This window comes from Mus caroli, chromosome 6 (genome assembly GCF_900094665.2).
Source record: "Mus caroli chromosome 6, CAROLI_EIJ_v1.1, whole genome shotgun sequence".
Lineage (NCBI taxonomy): Eukaryota > Metazoa > Chordata > Mammalia > Rodentia > Muridae > Mus > Mus caroli.
This window is the reverse complement of record NC_034575.1, coordinates 42,994,129-43,019,357: the sequence shown is the minus strand read 5'-3', so window position 1 is coordinate 43,019,357 and position 25,229 is coordinate 42,994,129. Positions and strand designations below refer to the sequence as shown.

The 25,229-nt window shown below is 47.9% G+C and overlaps 2 protein-coding genes across 7 annotated transcripts in view; both read right to left on the bottom strand.

Moving 5' to 3' along the window:
• The window catches only part of Znf775 (zinc finger protein 775), a 34,391-nt gene extending 21,730 nt beyond the window's left edge, over positions 1–12,661 (bottom strand). Inside the window, exons 1-2 of one of the 2 annotated variants that reach the window (XM_029478547.1) lie at positions 12,627–12,661; positions 10,988–11,120 (exon numbers count right to left, since the gene is read on the bottom strand). The gene's annotated coding sequence lies outside the window, so the exon portion shown is untranslated. Of the gene's footprint in view, positions 1–10,987; positions 11,192–12,626 lie in introns of those variants that run through there. The other variant, XM_029478545.1, reaches the window with a different exon arrangement.
• Positions 263–5,489, bottom strand: Repin1 (replication initiator 1). Of its 5 annotated transcripts, none has more exons than XM_021164624.2 (3): positions 5,303–5,489; positions 4,380–4,494; positions 263–3,061 (listed from the first exon to the last, which is right to left on the bottom strand). In XM_021164624.2, the coding sequence occupies exons 1-3, from the start codon at positions 5,339–5,341 to the stop codon at positions 1,413–1,415; spliced, it is 1,803 nt and encodes a 600-aa protein (XP_021020283.1). In that variant the 5' UTR covers positions 5,342–5,489; the 3' UTR covers positions 263–1,412. The 5 variants fall into 5 exon arrangements, with proteins under 5 accessions (XP_021020283.1, XP_021020285.1, XP_021020282.1 ...); XM_021164626.2 differs by having other exon boundaries at positions 4,380–4,565; positions 5,303–5,488; XM_021164623.2 differs by having other exon boundaries at positions 263–3,064; positions 5,303–5,488.
• Positions 12,662–25,229: the final 12,568 nt, after the last annotated feature.

Sequence of the window (25,229 nt, the reverse complement as noted above, 5' to 3'; positions counted from 1 at the left end):
AGAAAAACAATGATAGTCTGAGTCTAATATTACAAGACCTTGGCTCCAAAATAAGCATCCTTGTTCTCCGGTGCTTTTGCCCACCGCACAGCATTTGCTAGAGTGTAGGTATACCTCCCTCTGCCTCCAGCAAGGACTGGGAGGGGAGTGGAGAGGAGCTTAGCTGCCTTCCAAGCTCCATGCCTGACTCCTTTTTAGGAAACAGAGTGGTGGTTCCTCCCCCATCACCACAGCTCTCACAGAAAAGAACACCACCAGCCACTAGTTCTAAAACCAAATCTTTATTCTCTAGTTTGTAAAGGAGGGTAAACGGTTCTGTTTCGATCCAAGGAACAAAACAAGACCCAGTAGGCAGAAGTCATAGGAAAGCAGAATCCAATCACTATTAAGTAAGAAATGTCTAATAATTAGACTCGCCCTACGATACAAGTAGTGCCTTCTGGAGGTAACAGTGCCCCAGGACCCAGGTGCATGGGTGGAGGCTGGCATCCACACCCTGGGAACCTTAAAAAGGAAATCTACCCAGGAGCTTCCCTGCAGCTAAACCCTCAACTAGTCAGCCTTTCACATAACCCCCAAAGCTCTGAGAAGAGTTGGGGAGGGTCATGGGGTTAAACAAAACCACCAGGAAGGCCTATAATTAGGGAAGAGCAGGCAGATTAAAAAAAAAAAGCCAGGCTGGTGAAGGAGTAAATCAATGTCCTGGGAGGATATTATGCAAGAAATTGATGGAATTGCTAACCAGGGATGGATCACATCTGGGGACCTATGCAGGAGGCATTGCAGAAGGGTTCTAGTAAAAAAGATAGAGAGAGACAGACAGACAGAGACCAGAGAGAGACAGAGAGGGACACAGAGAGAGAGAGAGGAAACAGCCTCACCTCTGCTGCTGCCCTAACAAACCAGCAGATTCACCAAGGTGCAGCCAGCCAGCCCATATTCCCTGCCCCAGGATTCATTTACTAACGACTATACCATACCTACTTCCAAAAGAAACAAAAAACAAAAAATGACCTGAAGCAACTCATAGTAAATACTGGGGACATTAAGGCTTTAACACCAGAGGATGGAACGGCTCCCTTCCCACTGGTGTTTAGTTGAGGACTCAAAGGGTAGATGGGGCTGCTATTGCTATTTTTCCAGGGTACAGGGCAATCTGAGTTGACCCTTAGAAAAACCAGCTGGAGCTGGGGGCCAACTAGCTCAAAGCCAGGTTCCCCCATTCTAAAATGGGTTCCCTGGATACCTAGGGGAAAGTCCATTCCTAAACAGAGCCCAGATCACTGTCTCCTCTATCCCTCTGGGATCTTTACCTGTTCCTCTAGCAGCATCAGTGTAGGTACCCCACCCGGACCACTGACACCCTGTTGCCAAGGACATCCAGGCCTGTCTTCCTAGGCCTACGGCCCCTCTCAGGCATCGTGCTTCTTCTGGTGCATCAAGAGTCGGTCCTCATCATCAAAGGTCTGGCCGCAGATGGCACAACTGAAGGCGCCATCCCGGATGTGGCTCTTCCGGTGTGTGATAAGATTGGACTTCTGACTGAAGCTACGATCACAGTCGGGGCAGGCGTAGGGCCGCTCACCTGTGTGGATGCGCCGGTGGGACACCAGGTTGGACTTCTGACTGAAAGCTTTGCCACAGTCGGGACACACATAGGGTTTCTCGCCTGTGTGGATGCGTCGGTGCGCAGCCAGGTAGGGCTTGTGGCGGAAAGCCTTGCCGCAGTCCGGGCACACGAAGGGCCTCTCTGGTGCATGGTCTCGCCGGTGGGCTGCCAGGTGGCTGCCCTGTGAGAAACGGCGACCACACTCCTCGCAGGCGAAGGGACGTTCGCCGGAGTGCACGCGTGAGTGCGCCACCAAGTGCGTCTTCTTGCCGAAGTTCTTGCCACACTCTGTGCAGGCGAAGGGCCTCTCCCCTGTGTGCTGCCGCTGGTGTAGCCGCAGGAAGCGCTCCAGCCGGAAGCTGCGGCCACAGTCGGAGCAGCTATGCAGGAGCGCAGGTGCCTCGGCTGGGGTCCGCGGGGACCCCAGGGGCACCCCAAGTGCAGGTTGTGCCATAGGCTCTGCTGCAATCTGGTGACTCTCGGGGTGTGGGGCAGCCTGCGCTGAGACCTCCGAGCGCTTGTGGATTTTGCTGTGCGACAACAGGTTGGGTTTGTGGCGGAAGCGGCGGCCACACTCGGTGCATGGGTAGGGCTTCTCGCCGGTATGTATGCGCCGGTGCGAGGTCAGGTAGGGCTTGTTGGTGAAACGCTTCCCGCACTCTGGGCACTGGTGTGGTCGCTCACCAGTGTGCACGCGGCGGTGGGCGATCAGATTGGGCTTGTGGCGGAAACGCTTGCCGCAGCAGGCACACTGGAAGGGGCGGTCCACAGCGTCTCCACCAGGCCTGGGAGCTGCAGGACGTCCTCGCGGGCGAGGACCCAGAGCTTTGGCTGCTGCCTCCTCCAAAGCCTCAGTCACGTGCACCCGCTTGTGAACAACCAGTTGGTCCCATTGGGCAAAGCTCCGGCCACAGTTGCCGCATATGAAGGGCCGGGCCTCAGGGACAGGGGGCTGGCACCTTCGCAGATGAGCTCGAAGCTGTTTTTGTCGCCAGAAGCGTCTGTCGCATTCAGGGCAAGTGATGGGCCGCTTTGAAGCTGAGTGAGCCCGCAGATGCAGAACCAGGGCTACCCATCCTCGGAAGCTATGCCCACATAGGTGGCAGATGAAACCCAGGTCGGGGACTGCAGAAGCATGAACCTGAAGATGCAGCGCTAAGAAGGGGGCGTGGCGAAAGCGCTGGTTGCATTCATGGCAGGGCAGAGGCAGCCGGGCCTGGCACCGCCGAGCGTGAAGCCACAGGGCCACCCAGCCGGGGAAGCGCTTCCGACAGTGGGCACAACGATGGACCTTGCCTGGGGTTTGGCCTCCTGGCTGAGCTGATTTGCCCTGGTACCTCAACCCTCTGTCGGGCTGGGAGGACTCCTGGGAGGGCCCAGAAAAGAGCCAGGGCTGAGCTGGGCCCATGGCCGTGGGGCCCCTGCAGCGCTGTTCCAGCATCGGTTCTTCCTCTGCTGAGGGTGGAAAAGCACAATCACCGCAGGAACACTGTTGTCAATACCCAGGCCAGTGTGTGCTCCCAGTTTCTCCCTTCCGACCCCATGGAAAAAGAAAGCCTCCCTCTAGGAACTGCCCTCACCATTCTATCTTAGGGAACAGCTTTGTATCTTTAGTGCCCTGGGAAACTTCTAGAAGGGAGACATGTTGGTATTCCTTGGGATTCTCCCATAGTATCTACTTCGTGTCAGGAGGTCTTACAGAAAATATTCTTGAATATTCCTACTGTACTCTACATATCGCAAACCCCCCCCCCCCCCGTTGCCTTCCCCTGTGGCAGGCACTTCTACCACACCAGAGCTCCCTAATTGGCACATGAAGCAAGTGTGGGGCATAAAACAGTGGTAGGACTTGCCTGAGGTGATACTGTAAATGATGAGCAAACCAAAGGGGGGGGGGCAGGACAGGATGGGGGGAGATTTGGGGCGGACTCGACAAGACAGGATCTTGTCAACACCCAGGCCAGTGTGTGCTCCTCATTAACACCTAGGTGTGCGGAGATCTCCTCAAAACCCGTCTGACTAAAACCTTGAGGAAGGTACTTCCAGCCTCCCCAGCTCAGCTCTAAGCCTGGAGAGCAAGTGAAAACAGCCTTTCTTCATACCTGGGAGGTGGGCAAGGTGCCTCTACTAGCACAGACTAATGCCAGGCCACCACCTGTCCAGACTACCCACAGTCTGCCTGCCAGCCCTTCTCCACCCACACCCAAGCAATTGCAACTGGGACATTGGGGGGTGGGGGAGAGGCAAGCACTTCTCAATCCAAGGAACACCCACAGTCTGCTGCCCCTCCCCTGGAGTGAGGGAGAACCCTGGCTCAGCATCTCTTAAGGGGGCTAGGGATTACTGGGGTAAAGAAAGGGGTGGGAAGAAGAGATCGTAATCTCTGTCCCTTGCCTGGTCCTGCCCAATCCGGGCCAAGGACTGCCCCACTTAAGCTATACCCCACAGGGGAACCCACATTCCCCAGAGCCTCCTACACAGAGTCAGTTCAGGGGTGGCAGTAAGACTTCCCAGGGACCTTTCATGTCTGCTCGTGGCCTCTGTCCAGGCAAAACCTCCTGAATTCCTTTACAGCCTGCTCTCTTTTGGGGGACTACAGACATGACTCAAACCCATCAACCCCCAACTCCCACCCCGGCCTGAACCCAGGGAAGACTCCATGATAGGAGAATGGCTTCCTTCCCCAGTACATCCCTGTCCTGCAAGTATAGGAGACATGAGCGCTGGAGTTATGGGTTGGTTTGAGGGCACAAGAAAGGCCAAACTCTACCCTGAAGACTGAAGAGCTGGGGGTGAGGCTTTTTCCAGCTCCTTCTGGGGATGTTCCTGGGGAGACTTCGGCTGCTTCGGCCCACACTTCGGTAGCCCCCGGATGACAGAGAAAACTGTAGCAATAAAGACATCCCTATCCCCATGGCAGAGCTCAGACCTCTAACTGCTGAGAGGTCAGCCTTACCTGGGGAAGGGAGAGAAAAAAACGAGTGTGAGGCTCTGCGCTAAGCCAGGGCAGGTGTGTGTCATCACCCAGTCCCTCCCAGATTCAAGGCTACAGAGTTCAGCCTTGAACGCCATACCCAGCCTGGTCGAATGACCTAGCGGACACTGAACTAAATAAAGCATGAGTATGACCCTTTACTGAGGAAGCACAGTGCTGCCTTTGGGGGCCACCTCCTAGCCTGGTCGGGCCACAGAAGAATAGCCTCCTCCATCTGTGTAGCAAGGCTCTTTCTCGGTGGCCAAAGGGCTGCCTAGGCAGTAACTCTGGAATCCCTATTGCCTCCCCTTCCCCCACTCTGCGCGCAACATAAATTCCAGGCCTGTTTCCCCGAGGGTCTACGCAGGGAGCGCCAGAGTGCCCAGGACTCTCCAGAATTTCCTTGGTCATCTAGGGCAGCCCCGGGTGGCAGCAGGCCCACACACTCCCCCTTTGTATAGATGCGTGTCCTCCGTCCACATTTGCTGGCTCGCTGGACCGGTTCCGACCAGCCAGTGGGCCATCTCAGGTCCCACGCACAGCGCAGCCCGCGGAGTCTGTGCGCAGGTGCGCTCGCCCCGCGCCTCAATACTCCCCCCTTTCCTATTCCGCGCGCGCGCGCGAACCCCACAGCCGCACACACTCACGGTCACGCGCCCCACAGGTGGAGCTGCCCTCGCACGCCCTCGGTGGCCCCTGCGCCCTTACTCGACCCATACCTCTCCCGCGTGCCCTCCAGGGACGCAGCGCCCATCCATAGAGCACCAGGCCGGCCTCTGCGGCCGGTTCCCCGCCCGGCAGCGGCGACAGCGGCAGGTTCGAGTTCACAACTGCCAGGCCCGTCCCCAACCTCCCCCCACGCGCCGGGTTCCCAGCTCCACGTGACTACAGGAGCTGCGGAGGGTCAGTCTCGACTAGGCGGCCGCGGCCTGGGGGCGGGGCGGGCCAGGTCACCCCGCTGCTCTCCCGCTCCGGCACAAGGCCAGGGAGGGCCCCGGCTCTGTCGCCATGGCAGCCACCAGCTCCGGTTTGGCCACCGGCCCGAGCTTCAGTTTCCTAACCCTCTGCCCAGAAAAGGATGCTCGCCCCTGGGCCACCTTGTGGCCAGGCTGTGGTCACTGTGTCTGGTCCACCCTTACTGACTTTTTCAAGACTCAGAGCCAGAGAGAACTAGACAGGGCACCAACGGTTCTCCTGGCGTCGAGCCTGGGGCTTTGCCCAGGCCGCTCTAGCTTGGGGCTGGAGAACAGCACCAGGGCAACAGAGCGCATCTGGATAAAGAATGAATAGCCCGCAACTGTGAATTCTGCAAGGCCCTCTATTCCCACAACTAAGATCCGGAGTGGTCTGAGCTCTAGAGATGCAGGCCGGGCCCAGGTGGCTGTTGGCACAAATGGGTCGTTTACCCTTGGAAACGCACAGCAGCCAGTGTGGCATCTGCGGAGGCAGGTGCAAGCCTGTGGTCATGACTCACCACCCACTAGCAGGTGGCCTTGGCTTTCCAAAAGAACCCCATCTTGGAGCTTCCAGACCAGTGCAAAATTTCGTGTCCTTTCATGCTTTCAACAGAGACAAGCTTTGAATTGTACAATTATTTTTAAAAACACTTTTAAAATCTCTCCCAAGGGCCATCTAGCCCTCTCATATATTAGCCTCCTAGAGCCAATTACATTCGGTATTTGATATACTCTAGTGTTCTGAATAGTATTTTATATTGGGGAAGCCTGGGTTATCCCTTGCAACTGTACATGCTGGCTCTTCACTTAAGATATTGTAAGTTTTCTCCCATTTCGTTGTTCTCATATATTATATTAAAACATATATATATATTAAAATATAGTTTAATGGCTGTATAAATATGCAAATCGATTACACATTGTTCCTATATCCTTATAGATTAATGTCTCATTACCCATGTCCAGGATCAAACTTTGGAGGTAGAAACAGATAGTCAACGACAAGATTCAACAGTTATTCCTGAGAAATGATCATTTTTTTCCATTTCCTTGACAACATGGGCTATTTTCCCAAATTTAATTAAAATGACTGTTTGCTTCAATTTTTGTTTCTTGGGTTGCTGGTTTCCTGACTTGTTTGTTTTGCGTGATTTTTTTTAACCAGTTTTTGCTATGACTGCTGAGAATTTATCTCTGCCTGACTTTCCATTCGCTCACTTTCAAGGCTGGGAAGTTGGGATGGTTGTTTGGGTTTCATGCTTAAAGATGTTCATTTGTCATGTGTGGAAAATATTTTCCCCAAAAGATTGTTCTTTGGGGGTGTGGGGGTGGGAGGCAAGGTCTCACTGTGTAGACCCCACTGGCCTTATACCCAAACCCGGTGGGGTGGCCTGTCTGCCAAGTCCTGGGATCACGGGCATGCCCACCTCACTCAGCAACGCTAATTTCTGAAGTGATAAAATTTTGGTTTTATGTGCTAAAACCTGCCCGTTCTTTTCTTTCTGGTGTGCACCTTTCTGTTTGTGTTTGGAAAGTGATCTTCCCCAGGCCAAGCTACTCTTTATGTTGATAGTTTCACTGCAGAAGGTGGGTTTTAACACTTCACGGTTTCAGTATTCCCTACGATGATTCTGCCTTGTTTTGATTTTCAAATTCCTTGTCTAGATGCTCCTCTGTTTTTCCACATGAACTTTAGAACGTGTCAATATTATGAAACCCTGTCTGTGTTTGGGGAGAGTGGAGATGTGCATCTCTGCACTATGTGGGTCATACTTCTCCTCTTACCGTGGAGTCCTTAATATGTGGGAAGTACAGCTGAGATTATAGAGATTCCCTCACCACAAATGTGGAAGGGGCATCAACAGAGCATGTGTCCAGCACAACAGTGCGTCGCAGAAGGGCATGCAGTAAGACCCACTGGTTTCACCTGCATGTTTTATAGGGATGCTTAAACCCTCAGGATGACTTGATTTTTATGTCCAGTGTGGTGATAAACTCTTCAAATACACAACTCATTTCATCCCCTCAATACCCCTATGAAACAAACTCTCTGCTCCTCATTTTACAAATGACATTCTGAGCCTGGGAAGTGTTCAGCGGCTTACCAGGGGCCACACAGCTGATTGGTGGGTGAGTGATGAGAACACAGCAGCACTACCCAGCCTCACCCTTAACCACTGCAGTTTTATGTGTGGGCAGTGCTAGTTCATGTATACCACAAATATTTAATCAAAATGAAACATCTTCTATTCTGTAGGCACTGAGTCTTCTCATGACCTATGCTGGCTTTCCAGAATGAGAGAAAATGGTGAGAGGCTTTTAACTGTAGTATATCGTCACTGGAAATAAAAGTCCTGGTTAGTGATTTCTGAATGGCTGGCTGACTGGCTGTTAAAAAGCTAGAATTGAGGGGTTGTGGGAGGAGATGGGAGAATTCACTGTAGTAGATTTCCTGTAATGTTGCATATTAACTGCTGCCTCTGACAACATGTGCGAGGCCGATCGCAGGACCCTCAGAGCTGTTCTGAGAGAGAATGCAATAGGCACATCCCACATAGACCTGGGTAAAGGACAAGCCACTGGCTGTAACATCCTACATAACCCTGCCTCCTTGGCTCTCCCAGCTGGTGAACAAAAGAAAACAGTGGGAGAGACCAGAACGGGAACCTTCCCATACAAAGATTGCTGCTGGGCCGAGGACAATTAAGGAGTAGATGCAGAAAGGCCCTCTGTCCTTCCTGGCCTGTTACCAGACAGAAGATGCCCACCAACCTTTCACAAGCTGTCACCCCTAGAGGCTCAGTCCTTTCCCTTGCCTTGTCACAGTTTGGGTTGGGGTATATCTCAGAGGCAGCATGATTACCAGGAAGGCCCTGGTTAGGTCTCCAACACAGTGAAAAACTGATGATAAAAAATTAGAATTCAGCAGGGCATGATGGCGCATGCCTTTAATCCCAGCACTCGGGAGGCAGAGGCAGGCGGATTTCTGAGTTCGAAATCAGCCTGGTCTCCAAAGTGAATTCCAGGACAGCCAGGGCTATACAGAGAAACTCTGTCTCAAAAAACCAAAAAAAATAAATAAAATAAATTAGATTTTAAAAATTAGAATTCACTCTTGTTTATTGCAACACTGGATGGGTTGAAATTCAAGGCTACCTTCTTGAGAATGACTCGTCCCTTAGTGGCTCTCACCTGAGGAAAATAGGGGGAAGCCATCTGATTTCCTCTGGCTAATCCAGATTTTGTTACAGGAGTCAGCTCCAACTAAGAATCCGTTGAGGCTGAGGAAAGGAAGTTCTCCACAGAAGCCCCAAACAGCTGAAGCAAGTCTAGTGTGAGCGAGGATGTCTGACTCCTTCTAAAAGACACACTGACTGCCAGATCCAAGTCCTGCATGGAGAGAAGTGAGGGAGGAAGATGGAGAAGCCTTGTGATGGGAGACTTTAAGGATGGCTGGGCTGTAGAGAGGCTAAGTAAGGCCTTTCCTACAGGATAGGGTTGGTTCTCATGGAAAGAGGTTGTCACAAAGCAAGGATACCTCTTGTTCTTTCTCTTCCACGCATGCCTCTTGAGTTCCACCACATTGTGAAATTCTATATGGTCCTTACCAGAAGTGACATCCTGGACTTCCCAGTCTTCAGGATGCTGAGCCAAAGTCAACCTCTTCCCTTGTAAGTTTCTGAATTGCAGGAATTTTGTTACAAGAGAAAGCAAACTGGGAGGCTAGGAATGACAGCACACATTGATAATCTCCGCATTCAAGAGACCAAGGCAGGAGGATCTTAGATTTGAAGTCAGCTGGGGTTGCAAAGCAAGACTCTGTCTATAAAAAGAAGAGGGCAGGGTATCTAGCTTAGTGGTAGAGGGCTTTCTGAGCACACTTAAGGCTCTAGATTCTATCTCCACAAAAAAAAAAAAAAAAGAACAAACATTCTAAATCAGCCCCTGCCTTTCCAATGGTTAGCATCTTAGAAGGAAATGCTCTGGATGGCCTCTATGGAGAAGATCAGAGTGCTTCAGCTATAATGTTCTAAAAATAGCTGTAGCTGCATGAAGACATGCATACTGCATGGGAAAGGGAAGGCCTCGAGTGGCCCTCCAGCCTTGGGTGGAGATCGGATGTCAGCTCTGCTACAGGAGACACTTTTCTATCGCAACCCAGTTCCTGGAGTCTAGTCTGCTAAAAAGAAACAGAATACAGTTGGTAGGAAGGAAGCCAGCAGGTACCTCAGGTTTCCTGCAGAGGAAGAGAGTATGTGTGGGTGCCCCACAGGCATGAGGCTCTGTTGCCCACCCCAAGCAGCTGCCCCTCTCTCCAGCTTCCCCCTTTTTTCTTTCCCTTAATCAGTTTGACACTTTTAAAGGTGAATCAGGACACATTGCATACCTGCCTGAGAGCAGTAAATGGCTCCCTTGCCCGAGTGTGTCTGTGTATGTGTGTGTCTGTCTGTCTGTCTGTTGCAGATGGGGTTCCATGTTACCTAGACTGGCCACAGATTTACTATGGAGCCAGGGATGACTTTGGACTTCTTATCTTCCTGCCTTGTTTCCTTATGATAGTATTAGGTATATTTTGCCATACAAAGTTTATAGGATGCTAGGTATTGAACCCAGGGCTTTGTGCATTCTCAGCAAACACTATTAACTGAACCCAACCCCCATCCCTCCCGTGTAATTTTTAATATCATCCAAACCAATGCCACGGCATAAACTGATAGAACTAGCCACTTTCAGGCACATTGAATACCTGCTGAACTCAGCTCTGGACACTCACAGATTGCTTCCAACGGGCCTTTGCTGTGCTGTTGTAGAATCCAAAATAAATTCAAGACCACCCAGCCCCGCCCCCTTTGAAGGAACTTTCCAAACTGTATAGTTTTAGCAATCAGAATGACCAGACCAAGTCTTCAGCTGCCAAAACAAGATTAGCTGTTCTCAGAAAAATAACCATAACAAAAGTAACAGTTCTCAGAAAAATTTCCCTACCCTGCCCGCACTGAATTCCGAGAAAAACGCAAACTTCCCTGACCTTGCCACCAGAATTCCCCTGCCACACAATAGTTAACCAATGAGTTTAAAAATATACTGCTGCTTTGCTGACCAATTATAATATAGCTGTTCAATCCACCCCAGAAAGAGTTTAAAAGAGCTGTGCTTTTTGAATTTGGGGTTGACTCTCCCTGTGAGGCTGAGCAACCCCACGCGCATCGGAACAATAAACCTCTCGCCATTGCAACGATCTATCATCAAGTTGTGTTTTGGGGGGTCGCACACTCAGTACTAAGGCCTTAGGGTCTTACACTGTCTGCCCCGATGATGCCCTGTGGTTCCTCTTGGGCTTCAGTTTTGCCTGGATTCAAATTTTGATTTGCCTGTACCACCTCACACCACCCTCCTCGGAGCTGGTGTAATAAAATGTCACCAGATTGCCGGCTTAACCCCACTTACCCTTTCAAAAGTCCAAAACGAAATCAAGGTGTCTGATGGGCCAGCCATCTTCCTCCAGGGAAAGCCTGTTTCCCTGCCTTGCCCCATTTGCAGCTGTATCCTCAAGTCCTTGGCTCACAGCCCCTTCCACCATCTGCAAAGCAAAGTGTCCAGCCTCAGTGTCACTTTGCTGCATGGAATTTCCATGCATCAATCAATGTATAAAGGCACTGGTGAGTGTACCCAGATAATCCAGGATCACTATACTAGCAAATACAAGCAAAAACTCAGAAACAACATCTTCATATTTTCTGGGGCAAAAATGAAAAAAAAAAAAAAACCCTCCCCATGCCAGGCTCTCCCTTGGCTAAGGCATTCACCCCAGAAAAATTATAATTGAGAATGTCTCTCTATTTGAGGCCTGTTTAATTCTTTCTTAAAGCTATGGTGTCTTTCTCCAAGGTCACCTACAGTGATCATCAGGACAAAAGTCACCTCATGGAATTGTAATCAACCAAGCAAGTTGAACTGATCATCCAGGCTCCAGGTAGTGAGGAACTTCTGATGTTTCCAAATGGCAAGTCTACTTCCAGTCATAAAGATGGGTGGTGGCATGCCTGTAAACTCAGCACTAAGGAAATATCGGTAGGAGGATCAGGAGCTCAAGGCTTCCCTTCACCAGATAGTAAATTCCAGACTAGCCTGGGCTACAGGAGACCTTGTCTTAAAGCTAAGATACACACATGGTTCTCTTTGGACCCAGGCAGTAGAAGTACAAGTGACTTTTTCTATTCACGGGTGGAATTTAGAGTACCAGTGACAGACAGTGGGATCAGGTCCTCTTGCTTGAGGACTACTCATTCAGACATGTAGCAGTTTGTGTATTCTCCTATGTAACAGATTTGAGGGTGGGTATTTTTTTAATATCTTTTTGGTTATTTGTGAATTTCACATCATGGAACCCAATCCCACTCATCTTCCCCCGCCTCATTCCCACCCTCCACCCTGGCAACCTCCCCTGAAACAGAGAGAAACAAAACAATCTCTGTTGTGGAAGCTGTAGTGTGTCATAGTGTGTCCCACAGTATAGCCTTTTGTCCCCACATCCTTGCTTGTGAATGATCGTTATAATGATTCATAGATCTGGTAGGAGGCCTCCGCCTTCTGCCACACCATCAATACTGGAACTGCACTGGGGCTCCTCTTGCCTATCCTGTTGTGATTCTGTGTCATGGAGATCTTGTTGTTCAGGCCCCTTCACACATTCCAGCAATTCATAGATGGACTGGATGTTGGGGTGAGCCAATTCAAAGCCCTGGATCTGGGCCTGAGAAGTATCTGAGCTGGTCAGCCCACCAGTTCTCCAGCACCAATAGTGGGTAATATTTTATTTGGTTTGGATTTGGTTTGGTTTTAAGACAGTCTACGTAGTCTAGGCTAGCTTGGAATTTGGAACCCTCCTACCTCAGCCTCCCCACTGCTGGGATTATAGACTGGAAATACCATGTCCAGCTCCCAACCTGGAGACTTTTAAAGAACAGAGACTGACTTCTTATAGTTCTAGAAGTTGAGAAGGTCAAAGCCAAAGGGCTCACACCTGATGAGAATCTTCATGACAGACGGTGGAAGAACAAATGTTGTTAGGGGGTAGAGGAGGTACCTCTCTCAGCGCTGCCATGGACCACTTGACACAGACTCCTGAAGAGTTTATCTTGCATCACAGTTTGAAGAGACGGTCTATCATGGCAGAAAGCAGAGCTAGCTGTAGCAGCAGGAGCCTGAGGCAGCTGATCACATTGTCTCTGCAGTCAGGAAGCAGAGACAGATGATGGCTGGTGGTCAGCTTGTGAAAGACCCACAATGGAGGACTCCCCCACCACGTTCTCCTCAGGAGAGGCGACACCCCTCTTGCAAACTGCAAGAAGACTTTTATTTCAAGAGCGCTCTCGGGCCCACAGTCATACACCACGCAAAGGTAGAGGACTGTGGCACCCTGAGTAGCTGGGTAAGGGGGTATTTAAAGGAAGAAACCACAACTCAAGGGGGTGGAGAGGGCGTTGTTGGAAAATACCAAAGATACCAGTTAAGAGTCACAAGGAAGTGCAAAGTCACAAGAGTCACAAGGAATACCTGGTAATTGTGTGGGTTATCTCTCAAGACAGTTTCTAAGAGCCCCTAACAATAGCACATTTGCATAGCGGGTTCCAGCAATGGTCAGGGTGAGTCAGGGTGACTTTCTTTGAATGAACACTCCCTGAACCCAGGAAGCGGGTGGGTGGAGGGATGTTGCTGCTATCTGTTTTATGATTGCCATACCATGGAGCACTGAGTCACAGAGGTCACATTCTCAAGCCTGGGCCTAAAGGCCTAGAATTTTGTTTTTACTTTATACTTTTTCACTTGCTTTCTCCTTCTCTTCAACCTAAGACCCCTGCCTGTGATGCCACTCACACTCAGGGGAGGTTTTCCTCAGCTAAACATCTCTGGAGACTCTTAAAGGCATTCCCAGAGGTGTGTCTTCTGGGCAATTCCAAGCCCAGACAAGGTGATATGTAGATGAACCATCACAGGGGCAGTGACACTGCAGCAGGGTATGTAAAAGGGTAGATTTTCCAAATCATACACATGGAGTGACCATGGCTCTGACCACATATGTGGCAGAAGATGGCCTTGTTGGACATCAGTGGGAGGAGAGGCCCTCAGGCTTGAGGGTGTTCAATGCCCCACTGTAGGGGAATGCCAGGGGGGAGGATGGGAGTAGATAGGAGCGAGGGTGGGGGGGATGGGATAGGGGAGTTCTGAAGGGGACACCTGGAAAGGGGAAAACATTTGAAATGTAAATTTAAAAACAAACAAACAAAAAGGTGGGTTTTCATGTCTGCGCTCTCAGAAGCTCTCACTGTGGTTTTAAATGAAGCTATTTTCTTTCTCTTCTATCTTTACCCAGAAGTTTTCCAAGTTTTCATATTTACCCCAATCTAATCTATTATTAAAATATTTTAATATTTGCTTTGTTTTTTATTCATGTGTTTGTGGCTGTGTGCATGTGTGTGTTTGTGAGTGGGTGTGTGTTTGTTTGTGAGTGTGTGCATGTGCACACACATGCATGCTGATGCCTGAGGAGACCAGAAGAGGGTAGATGTGAGTTGCTCGATGTGGATGCTGGGAACTGAACTCAGGTCCTCCACAAGAGCTGCAAATGCTCTTAAGCCCGAGCCATCTTTCCAACCTCCTCATGTCACAACTCATAGTTTGCATTTGCAAAGTGATTTTTGTGTGTGTGTCATGTAACGTAGGATTCCCAGATTTAGAAAAGGTCACCCTTGGGGTCTTAATTCAGCCCATCACACAATTCCCATGCCTTCTAGCCCAGGGCTCAGTTTTAATGTTCTTCAAAACATCTGTTGATGTAGTGAGACATTTACAAGGCTCGTACCTTGCTCCCTACCACAAAACAAGCTATAAGAAGACAGATATTTGGTTTGTTGTTTGCACCAATGTACAGCAGCATCTTGAAAGTTATCTGGCTCAAGATACCTACCCACCAGGTGCTTGTGGGCAAAGGAAGATGTCGATATTAGCTCTATCCCATGGTTCCACCAACCTAATGAAACCACACACACTTGTCCCAGTTTCTTCCTTGGCTGCTTTTGTTAAGCAGGACATGAAAGCCTAAGAGCAAGAGAACAAGTGCCACTATTTGCAGAGGAAGTGTCAATGTATGAGGGAGATAATGGACAAGACACAGAGTCTTCCCGACGGACTCTGTATCAGGGCCGCACCCACTGTCTCACCCGGAGCATTCATTACTCCAGTCAAAATAACCTGGTGCAAGATGCTTTGGAGAGCCCTGCCTCAAAAGACAGTCTGACATCATGACCTGAGAACACACTTGATAGAAGGCACTCTGCAATTTACTTCCACACCTCTTTGTGACATAGTCCAAGGTGTTGCCAGGGAAACATTACATCATTGGGTGCTTCTCTAGAGAGAAAGTGCTTCGCTTGGTTTAAAAAGACTTTGCTATCCTTTCAAGATCAGACTCTATTTTTGCATGAGCATTCCTCTATTAATGCCTAGCTGGGATCCAGTAATACCTTATTCAATTTAATTTTTTTTAATGGATTTAGGGGCTGGAGAGATAGCTCAGCAGTTAAGAGCAATAACTATTCTCCCAGAGGTCCTGAGTTCAATTCCCAGCAACCACATGGTGGCTCACAACCATCTGTAATGGGATCTGATGCTCTCTCCTGGTATGTCTGAAGACATTGACAGTTAACTCGCATACATAAAATCAATAAACAAATCTTTTTTTTTTAAATTGATTCAGAAGCCAGTGTGTATTTGTCTGCCCTTGCTTTAATATCTACTGAAAGCCAGGTCTGGCTCAGAGATGCAAAGGCTTTGGGATGCATGGGATGCAGCAGGACACATGCATCATGCAGTGCTTTGTTCCCTGTGGTGGCAAGTGCTGCTGTTTGCAGGTGTCACCTGTACTTGTTTACTAAATAACTAAAACCTTGGGCTGCAGCTCCTGCCTGCCCAAACACCCTCTCGGTAGAACCATTTAAGTGACCTGAAAGAATTTTCACTGTGGTGGTTTGAATGAAACTCCTCCATGGGCTGTAGCATTTGGACCCTTGGCCCCTGGTTTGCAGCACTGTTTAAGGAGGTTATGGGAGAGGAGCAACCTTGCTGAAGGCAATACGCCTCTAGAAATAAGACGTGAGAGTTTGTAACCTTCCTGGTCACTAGAGATGATATGTGAGAGCTTGTAGACTTCCAGGTCACTCTCTCTGCTTTTCGTTTCTGGTTGAAGATGTGAGTTCTCAGCTCCCTGATAGGGCGCCTGCTGTCATGCCTCTCTACCACTGTAAGCTCTCCTTGGGAACCTACCCAAGGAAGCTCTTCTTTCTGTGTCATGGTATCTTATCTCAGCAACAGAAAGGAAACCAATACAGTCGTCTTGACCCCAGTCTTTACCCTCTGGTTTGTTTCAAACCTGGGTCCATCTTTTGTTAGTTTAGAAACTTCATCATCACCAGATAAACAGTCTACTTTGACCTCCGTAGGACACCAGAAGACACAACTCAGCTCAGCACCAGTTAAGAAAGCTTTTCAAATTATAGATTATTTGAAACAGCAAAAATGTGATGAGTTTAACAACTGTATAATAACATATTCCATCATCATCATCACCTCCACCTGATACCCTTCTAAAATTTATTTTAATTAACAGCACATATACAGTAGATGAATAGTACATTGTATCATAATATGTAGCATGTCTAATAACCAAAAATATCTTTAAAAGACTTTACTTGAAAAAGTGCATCCTAGCTGGTCTTCTTTGGTGTGCTCTATGCCAGTGAGATTTCCTGTCTCAGAAGCATGGTGAATAGTTTCTGTGAAATAACACTCAAGGTTTTCCTCTGCCCTCCACACACGCGTGCGCGAGGCATGTTTGTAGCCACCCCCTGCATACACACATACACACTGATAAAAATAACCTACCAAAGTGCCTCTCCAAGCCGAGCTCTCCCACCTTTGTCTGGGCCGTGCTGGATGGAGGTTCTAACAAACCCGTGTGGGACAGAAAACCAATACCACAAACTGACCAGAGCCTGTGTCAGAGTGGAGGGAGGGGACACTCTTAGGGTCATGGCCTATGGTGATGAAGGCTGTGGTCAGTGAGGAAGAAAATTCTACAGCCCTGTCATTTGAAACCCTTTAGAACATCCTAACTGAAGAATAAAGGACATAGTTCCTGCTCAGCAGCTCTATCTAGTGGTAGATCTTTGAGTGCAAAATATGGTATCTGAATGGGGCATCTTTAATATCTGCATTCTGACCACTTTGATTTTTAAAAAGTTTCTCACTCATGAAGCAAGCACGAAATGTCTACTTTATACTGATGCAAGTTTCTTTTGTTAGTTGTTATACTTTCTTAAAAGTAATGGCAAAGTTTCTGTATATATTGCATTATAAAAATGCATCCACTTACATCAAAATTTCATTTCCTATTGAGGCAGGACAGTGGGGAAGGAAAAGAGGTGCACGAGAGCTATGAGGAAGCATATGGAATGAGCCTGTTAGCAGAGAGAAAGGCTGAAAATCCTCAGGACCCTTGTGAGACCGAGCATGGGAAAAGCCATATATATACAAGCAGGAGCAGGCCAGCACTATGGGAGAGATATGTAAAGGGTACATTTCCCCACTTCCAGACAACATTCTGGGGTGCTAGCCTACTGCAGGATACCCTGCCTCACACCCTTGGAGGGTGAATGAAACCATTCTTGGATGTTTGAATTCATTTGGAAAGGGCAACAGATCTTTGGGTACTTCCCCCAAGCTGACTGTCACAGTCCCACTATTTGTCATGAGATGGTGGCCCATGACTGGCTTTACATCTTACTCAGTGGGAGAATGCCTTGGTGACAGGGTGCCTTGTAATAAAACAGGATCCCTACAAGGTTAGGGACAATCTTGCTCAGTCAGTCCAGAAAGGAATGTTAGCAGAGATAATCTGTCTCCTAGGATCATCTTTCTTGCTTGAGGTAGAAGACAGACTGCAGAACTGCACGTAGTCCCTGTGGCTGCAACAGTTTCCCAATTCTCAAGCTCTTCTCCCTCCTTAAAAGGAGTTAGTCAGCTTGTTTTCCTTGGTAGACCCCTCAGTTTGCTGCAGGAGAGAAGCTACCCCTTGCTGTGTGTGCTAACAATGACAGTCTTGTCGGTCAGAGGTCAGACTCTATCTCTTTTCCGCCTTTGTGCTGCCTCAGAAATCTAACACTTATGAAGGGCATCCAAGGTCCACTGCAACCCAAGCCCTCTACATGCACCTCCCTTGCTCCCATCTGCTGCGGTCCCCACATGGGTGAGCAGCACCCCTTCTCTCAGGCAGCCTTTTCTCTTACTCTCTTCTCCATACTTCTTTCACTTGTCTCTGTCTTGCTATGACGCAGTCTGACTTCCAGGTGGAAGGTCAATTCTCCATTCAATCAGACCATGAGTCCAACATGGCCAAAATGTCAGGACCAGGAAATTCACAGACGCTAACTCAGAGGGGTTCTGGTTGGGTCTCGGGGGCTCCAGCAGTCCCAGTCTGCCTGTCTTGAGACTCCCTGGGTCAAAGGTTCCAGGAACTTTGCACAGGTCATGAGAACTGCTTGGTTGAGAGTTTCAGGAAGACTCCACTGGCTCCTCATTCTCTCACCTCTTGAAAACAGAGAAGTAGGGATGGCTCTCCTATTTTCTGGGCCTCTGTAGTCAATTTAAAACCAGAAGGACGTCTACAGGTAGCTGAATTTGGCCCATTTTTTAACCTGGTTCTGTACCCACCATGGTCTCTTAACTGTCTGCACCAAAAGACACAATCCTTAGCCTATCTGTAGGCTAATCTAAAAGAGCTCCATTTGGGACACTTCAGACCAGCCACACTTGTTTGGATCTTGGTTCAAATTTGACTTCAATACACATTGGATGATGGCTACTGCTAGCCTGGTTTAGAAAACTTCATAAAATGGAATGGAGAATGATCCAAGTCCCCACCTTTCCCATCACAACACACACATACACACACACACGCACACACGCACACACACACACACACACACACACACACACAACTTCCAGCTCATCTTATTAACCCTTTCATCCCAGTGCTTAGCTCCCACTTGCAACCACATCCAGCGCCAGAATGCCTGCTGTTTCTATGGCGTCTCCAGGTCTGTTTCTCTCAACTGAGACAACTTTCTTCTCTTGAGATGCCTCTGCCTTATATCTATTGTCTGCCTTTGTCTCTGCCTCACCAAGCCTGGATATGCTTGCTTGTGTTTTTATAAGTTTCTATTTGGTGGCCTTTAGGTTACAGATATGTATATTATTGATATAAAAATATTTTTTAGATTTTTTCAAGTTGTCTGCTTCCATCTGCAGATGGAATGTGAACAAACTGGTTGTAGATTTAAAAACAAACAAACAAACAAACAAACAAAAACGATCCTCTATCTAAAACCTCTCAATAAAAATCTCAGCTGCCGCTGCTTCAAATAACCACAGCTGGGCTTTAAGATAGGCGATGTCATCAAACTTTCACCAGAGTAGCCGGTCACTTCTCCCAGCTCTAACTATTAGACCCTAAGTGTATGAGATGTCAAGGTTTTCTGGGTGTGTAGGCTAAAAACTAAAGGGGTGGTATTCATCTATGCAGCAATGAAAAGGCTGTGATTTACTCTGAGTAAAGTCTCCAAATGTTGCCTAATGCCTCCCCTTAGAAAAATTTCTTACAACAAATAGTAGATTTATTTGTTACTGTTAAGTCTCCTGATATTTACATTTTTTACTCATGAGAAACTTATAAAAATAAAATAGCTAAATGTAATTTTCTGAATACTACTTCCTCTTCTTGATTTTGTTTACAAAAAGATGTTCCCCCATCCCGCCACAGCCTCCTCCTATGTATGGCTCTGATTCCCTCCCTTCTAGCTCCTCCCCTGGGTCACTCGTTTCCACCTCCTTATTTCTCCAATGCTTGCGGTTTTACCCTGGGTTTTCAATGCTCTACTTGCTGAACCTCCCCTCACCCTACACCTGCTGCACTTCCTCCTGATGCATCTGCAAAAAGACCTTCTAGACGATGTGGAGCATCTCTGGCTCTAAGGAACTTTCATCCCTGTCAGCCCGCGGTTTTCTCCTGTTCCGGTCCTTCAGTGCTCTGAAACTCCCTGCTGCTTCTTCTGACTCACCATGGTACAGCATTCTTGGCAGTGGGACTTGTCACTCACTGTTGTCCTGAATAACCTTGTACCCACTTCCTGTCATGGCTCACTCTGTCTGTCCTGCCTCCATTTCTCCCTTTCCATCCACCTTTCTCGGAAACCAGAAAGGTTTCAGTTTTACTCTATAACCAAATTGTCCATTTACAGATCTCTAGAATTATATTTCAAATGTTTCTCCAGAAATACATAATAGGAATTGCATAATGCATCAAAGACAATTAAAACTCTGCCCTGCTAAGTGACCAGAGGACCTCTCTTCAACTGACCCTGAACTATCCCCTCGTGAAGATGGCCTTCCTCAGCAGAAAGCAGCTAAGAAAGGACCAATGCCCTTACCTCCGTTTTTTGTACCATTGAGGTTAGAATGACAGAGTGCCTTGGGGACAAGATTCCTACAACATTAAAGACAATTTTGTTCAGTCATCCCAGACAAGAATGTTTGCAGAGATAACCTATCCCCCATGATCATCTGTCTTGCTTGAATCATACAATTTCAGGAAAGTCAGACTGCAGAATTACACGTAGTCCTGTGGCTACAACAATCTTTCTGTTCTCAAGCTCTTCACCCTGCCCTATAAAGACTTGCAACCAGCTTTTTCCCTAGGCAGATCACCTCAGTTTCTTCAGAGGGAGAGGGAAAAAAGGGGGGGGGGAGGAGAGAAAGGAGAGGGAGAGACAGACAGACAGACACACACACACACATACAGAGAGAGAGAGAGAGAGAGAGAGAGAGAGAGAGAGAGACTATCCCTTTGCTGTGTGTGCTAATAAACATAGTCCCATCTGTTGACAGTCAGACTCCTGTCTTTTTTTTTTTTTTTTCAGAGCTGAGGATCGAACCCAGGGCCTTGTGCTTGCTAGGTAAGCGCTCTACCTCTGAGCTAAACCCCCAACCCCCAGACTCTTGTCTTTTAAAGCTGCCTCAGAAATCTAACACTCACCCTTTATTTAGGAGGAGGAGGAGGAGAGGAGGAGAGGAGGAGAGGAGGAGGAGGAAGAGGAGGAGGAGGAGGAAGAAGGGAAGAAGAAGAAGAAGAAGAAGAAGAAGAAGAAGAAGAAGAAGAAGAAGAAGAAGAAGAAGAAGAAGAAGAAGAAGAAGAAGAAGAAGAAGNAAGAAGAAGAAGAAGAAGAAGAAGAAGAAGAAGAAGAAGAAGAAGAAGAAGAAGAAGAAGAAGAAGAAGAAGAAGAAGAAGAAGAAGAAGAAGAAGCACTTGATAAAAAAGAATGCCATGTGGGGTTGGAACAGAAAGACTGAAGAAGCTTTTGAGCAAGCTAAAGATCCACATGGGGTGGCTAAATGGCTGTGTCCTGCTATTCTAGTGTCTGTCCGTCCCTTTGTGCTCTGCTATCTTTGTGTCCCTTTCACTGTGGTTCCCAACCTGTGGGTTACAACCTCTTTGGGGGTCACATGTCAGATATCCCACATGTCAAATATTTACAGTTCATAACAGTAGCAAAATTACAGTTATAAAGTAGCAACAAAATAGTTTTATGATGAGGGGGTCACCACGGCATGCAGGACTGTATTAAAGGGTTGCAGCATTGGGAAGGTTGAGAGTCACTGCGTTAGAAGTTACAGCCACTGTGCAGGCTATGGTGGGGGCTATAACGAAAGCAACCTGTGTGAATGATTCCAGTGTGATTTGTCAGTCATGGAAAGGGGCAGGCACCCCACACACAATGGTAAAACTGCAACAGCCAGCCAGCATTCCAGAGAAAAGAAAACACGAGGAGACACTCCTACCAAGTCAAGAAGACCCGCCAGCCTTACAGCCAGCCTCACCACCCCCAGAAGACCCGCCGCCAGCCTCAGAATCCTTGGACTTGCTACAACAATCTGCTAAACCATGGTGGATTACCATGGATTCCTAGGTGTGCAGAAATAGGACTTATCTGAGGATATAAAAGGGATGTAAATGGGATTTCTAGTGTCTCTGTTTTTTCTTTCATCTCAGCTCTCATTTTTGTCATAAGCATAGAACATCCCTCTCTCACCCAGAGGTGAGAGGCAACTGACTCTGATAAAGAAAAATTCCTCTCCACTCTACTTTGCACACAAACACCCCAGTGGCACTGTGTGTGTGCACTCACAGTGAGTGTGTGTGTGTGTGTGTGTGTGTGTGTTCGTGCACAACTTTTTTTTTTTTTTGAGACAGGGTTTCTCTGTATAGCACTGGCTGTCCTGGAACTTACTCTGTGGACCAGGCTGGCCCCGAACTCAGAAATCCGCCTGCCTCTGCCTCCCAAGTGCTGGGATTAAAGGTGTGCACCACCACTGCCTGGCATGTGTGCAACTTTTTTTTTTTTTTGGATTATTTATTTTACTTTATTTATATGGGTACACTGTTGCTGTCTTCAGACTCACCAGAAGAGGAAATTGGATGGCATTACAGATGGTTGTGAGCCACTTGTGGTTGCTGGGAATTGAACTCAGGACCTCTGGAAGAGCAGTTGGTGCTCTTAACTGCTGAGTGATTTCTCCAGCCCGTGTGCAACTTTTTTTAAAAAAGATTTATTTATTTATTTTATACATGAGTAAACCACCATTGCTTGCTTCAGACACACCAGAAGAGGGCACCAGACCCCATTACAGATGGTTGTGAGCCACTTGTGGTTGCTGGGAATTGAACTCAGGACCTCTGGAAGAGCAGTTGGTGCTCTTAACTGCTGAGCCATCTCTCCAGCCACCCGCTCCCCCACCCCATGGGCAACTTTTTAAAGCGTTCAGAATCACTGTTAATTTAAAAAACAAATTATACACAGGCTGAGAAAGTTTCTGAAGTTTAAAAAAGGTACAGTTTTCCTCCCTCATAAGAAAGTTTCTTTTCTTTCAAGAAAGAGCCATGCATCTATACATAGATATACACTATTCATTTTTAGTTTTAACTCACATGATTTATAACTCTCTGTATTATCTACCATCCAGTATGGCAGCCACCACCCACATGTGGGTCTGCCAGTTTGCTATGTGGCCAGTGTGACTGGGGTGTTAATAGTTTACTTTTAGAGGATTTTCAAGTGTGTATCTGTGTTTGTAAGTGCAAGTGCCCTTGGAGGTCGGGTGCCCCAGAGCCGAGAGCAAGGTTACGGGTGGTTATGAGCTGCCTGGAACAGTGCTGAGAGTTAAACTCTGGAAGACCCACAAACACTCTTAACTGCCCAGCCTTCTCTCCAGTACCAAAAGTGTAGAGCTTTAAATGTATGTTTATTATAATGAATTGACATTTTTTTAAAAAATCAGTGAATTTATATTCGCATCAAGGTCAAATTATTCCTAGCTAGAAGAACAGAGACCACAGGCGTGTGAGCTCAAGGCACACTAAAGGGACTGTGTGCGGCCATTACCTTCCAACAGTCCAGCTGCTCCGTCGGTTCTCAGCACGCAGCTCCCAGCCTTCCTCTCTCCACCTAGGACTACTGTCCTCCTTCTCATGCCCTTCCACACGCAGGGTGCAGCTGCCATTTCTCTCAGTTCAAGTCCCACACTGGAAGAATTTCCTGGTCACCAGTCCCCGAGCATCCCCCAGCACAGAGCCTTTTGCTGGGAAACACTTGCTCTGTGTGTGCACATTGACCCTGGAGCCCAAAGCTCTTGGAAAACACAGTTATCATCTATGACAGTTAGTTCTATTGTCAGTGTGACACTATCCACAGTCCCCTGGGAAGACTCTCAGTGGGAGACTGTATCTATCAGGCTGGCCTTTGGGCATGTCTGGGGGATTGTCTTGACTATGAATTGATGGGAGAAGACACAGCCTGAAAGTGGGTATCACCTGAGTTTGAATTATACATGAACAAGTACAGGAAGCTCCTGAGCAGTGGGCATGCATGCATTCAATCCCTCTGCATTCCCAACTGTGGGTGTGACTAGCTGCTTCAGGTGCTTACCAGCCTCATAGTAACAGACTATAACCTAGACCTACAAACAGTAAATCCTTTCTCCTTCAAAGTTGCTTTTCTCAAAATATTCCATCACAGCAACAGAAACAAAACTGGATCTCCATCTCATATCTCTGCTCACCGATAGCTGTGGACTGAAATGCCAGGAATGGGTTCTTGGAAATGAAGATCTTGCTGGCATCCTCAGAGTGCATGGTAAAGAAGCCTTAGGTCCATATGAAGAATACTGGCAAAGTGTGAACAATTCGTGGAGAGAGCTTTATGTCCAACACTGCCAGCCAGCCAGCCACTCTCCCTGAGGTTCCCAGTACATCCTCAACAACTCCAGCAAGGGATCATGGTGTCACCTTACAGACAGTAGATGATGGGCTGGCACACAGGGCAGCTGAACGGGGCCTTCCTTTGTTAGGGCTTAGGACTGTAACAACAGTCTGGGCAGGAGAGAAGACTGCAGTGCTATGGAACAAAAGTGGGTGGCTTGTGCATACTCATACACTCTACCACCCCAGAACCAATTCCCAAGCCCTACAGAAAGACACTGTTTCAAAGAGATGTGCTTATATTATCATATTGTTGCAACACTGGCTCGCATCTTTAATGCCAGCACTAGGCAGGCAGATGCCTGTGAGTTTGAAGCTAGTTTCCTCTACATAGTGAATTTCAGGCTGGCCAGGACCTCACAAGGAGACCATGTATTAAACAAAGAAAGATGAAAAGAAGTAGAGGGAGGGAGGGAGGGAGGGAGGGAGGGAGGGAGAGAAAAAGGAGCAGAGTAAGGGAGAGGAGGAGGGAAGAAGACAGGGAGGAAGAGAGAAAAGAAAAGAATGAGAAAAGATTAAAACCTTCCTGGGAAATCTCATGTTGAAACAATGAAAAGGCTGGAGTCTAGGGCTAGTCAGGACAAACTTATGTATCAGAAATATCTCATACAGTCTTGGCGACTAGTCAAACCACCTTCCAAGAGGACTAGGGGAGGCACTGAAGGCTCTGTGTTGAGTAAGTTGACCACAAACAGTCGCACTCATTGCAGCCTGCTTAAACCTGAACCTCGGAGGCTGAAGGATGCTCAGTAGTTAAGCGTACTGGATACTCGTCCAGAGGACCGAGGTTTGATTCCCAGCGTGGTGGCTCACAGCCTTCTGTAACTGCAGGTCCAGTTGATCTGGTGCTCTCATCTGGCCTCTGTGGACAATAGGCCCCATGCACATGTAATACAGAGACATGTGTGCAGGCAAAACATTCATACACAAAACTAACAGAATACTTTTTAAAAAATATTCTAAACTTCATGCCAATGCCTGAATGACAGACTCTGGGGTTACTGTAGCCCTTTGTCATCTTACCAATATGGCCACATTTGAGTAAATCTTTTTCTGCTTTCCCCTATTATTGTTCTCTGTAACTAGGGACTTACAGCTTACAGTAAGAAGCTAGCTTACTGGGTCTGCCAGACACCACACTTTGACCCTAAGGTCTCTGATGACAATCCTAGGAAATGACAGGGACTGTTAATGATATGCAGACCAGGTTTTCCCCATTTTCTCAAGGTACCCAGAAGTTGAGCCAACATTTGGACACTTTTC

Excerpts from the sequence above, each read along its gene's own strand:
- Repin1 (XM_021164623.2), bottom strand. The coding sequence starts at position 5,341 with ATGGATGGGCGCTGCGTCCCTGGAGGGCACGCGGGAGAG. Across the intron at positions 4,495-5,302 it reads CTGGAGGGCACGCGGGAGAG|TTTTCTCTGTCATCCGGGGG; the intron begins GTATGGGTCGAG and ends TTATTGCTACAG. Across the intron at positions 3,065-4,379 it reads CCAGCTCTTCAGTCTTCAGG|CAGAGGAAGAACCGATGCTG; the intron begins GTAGAGTTTGGC and ends TTCCACCCTCAG.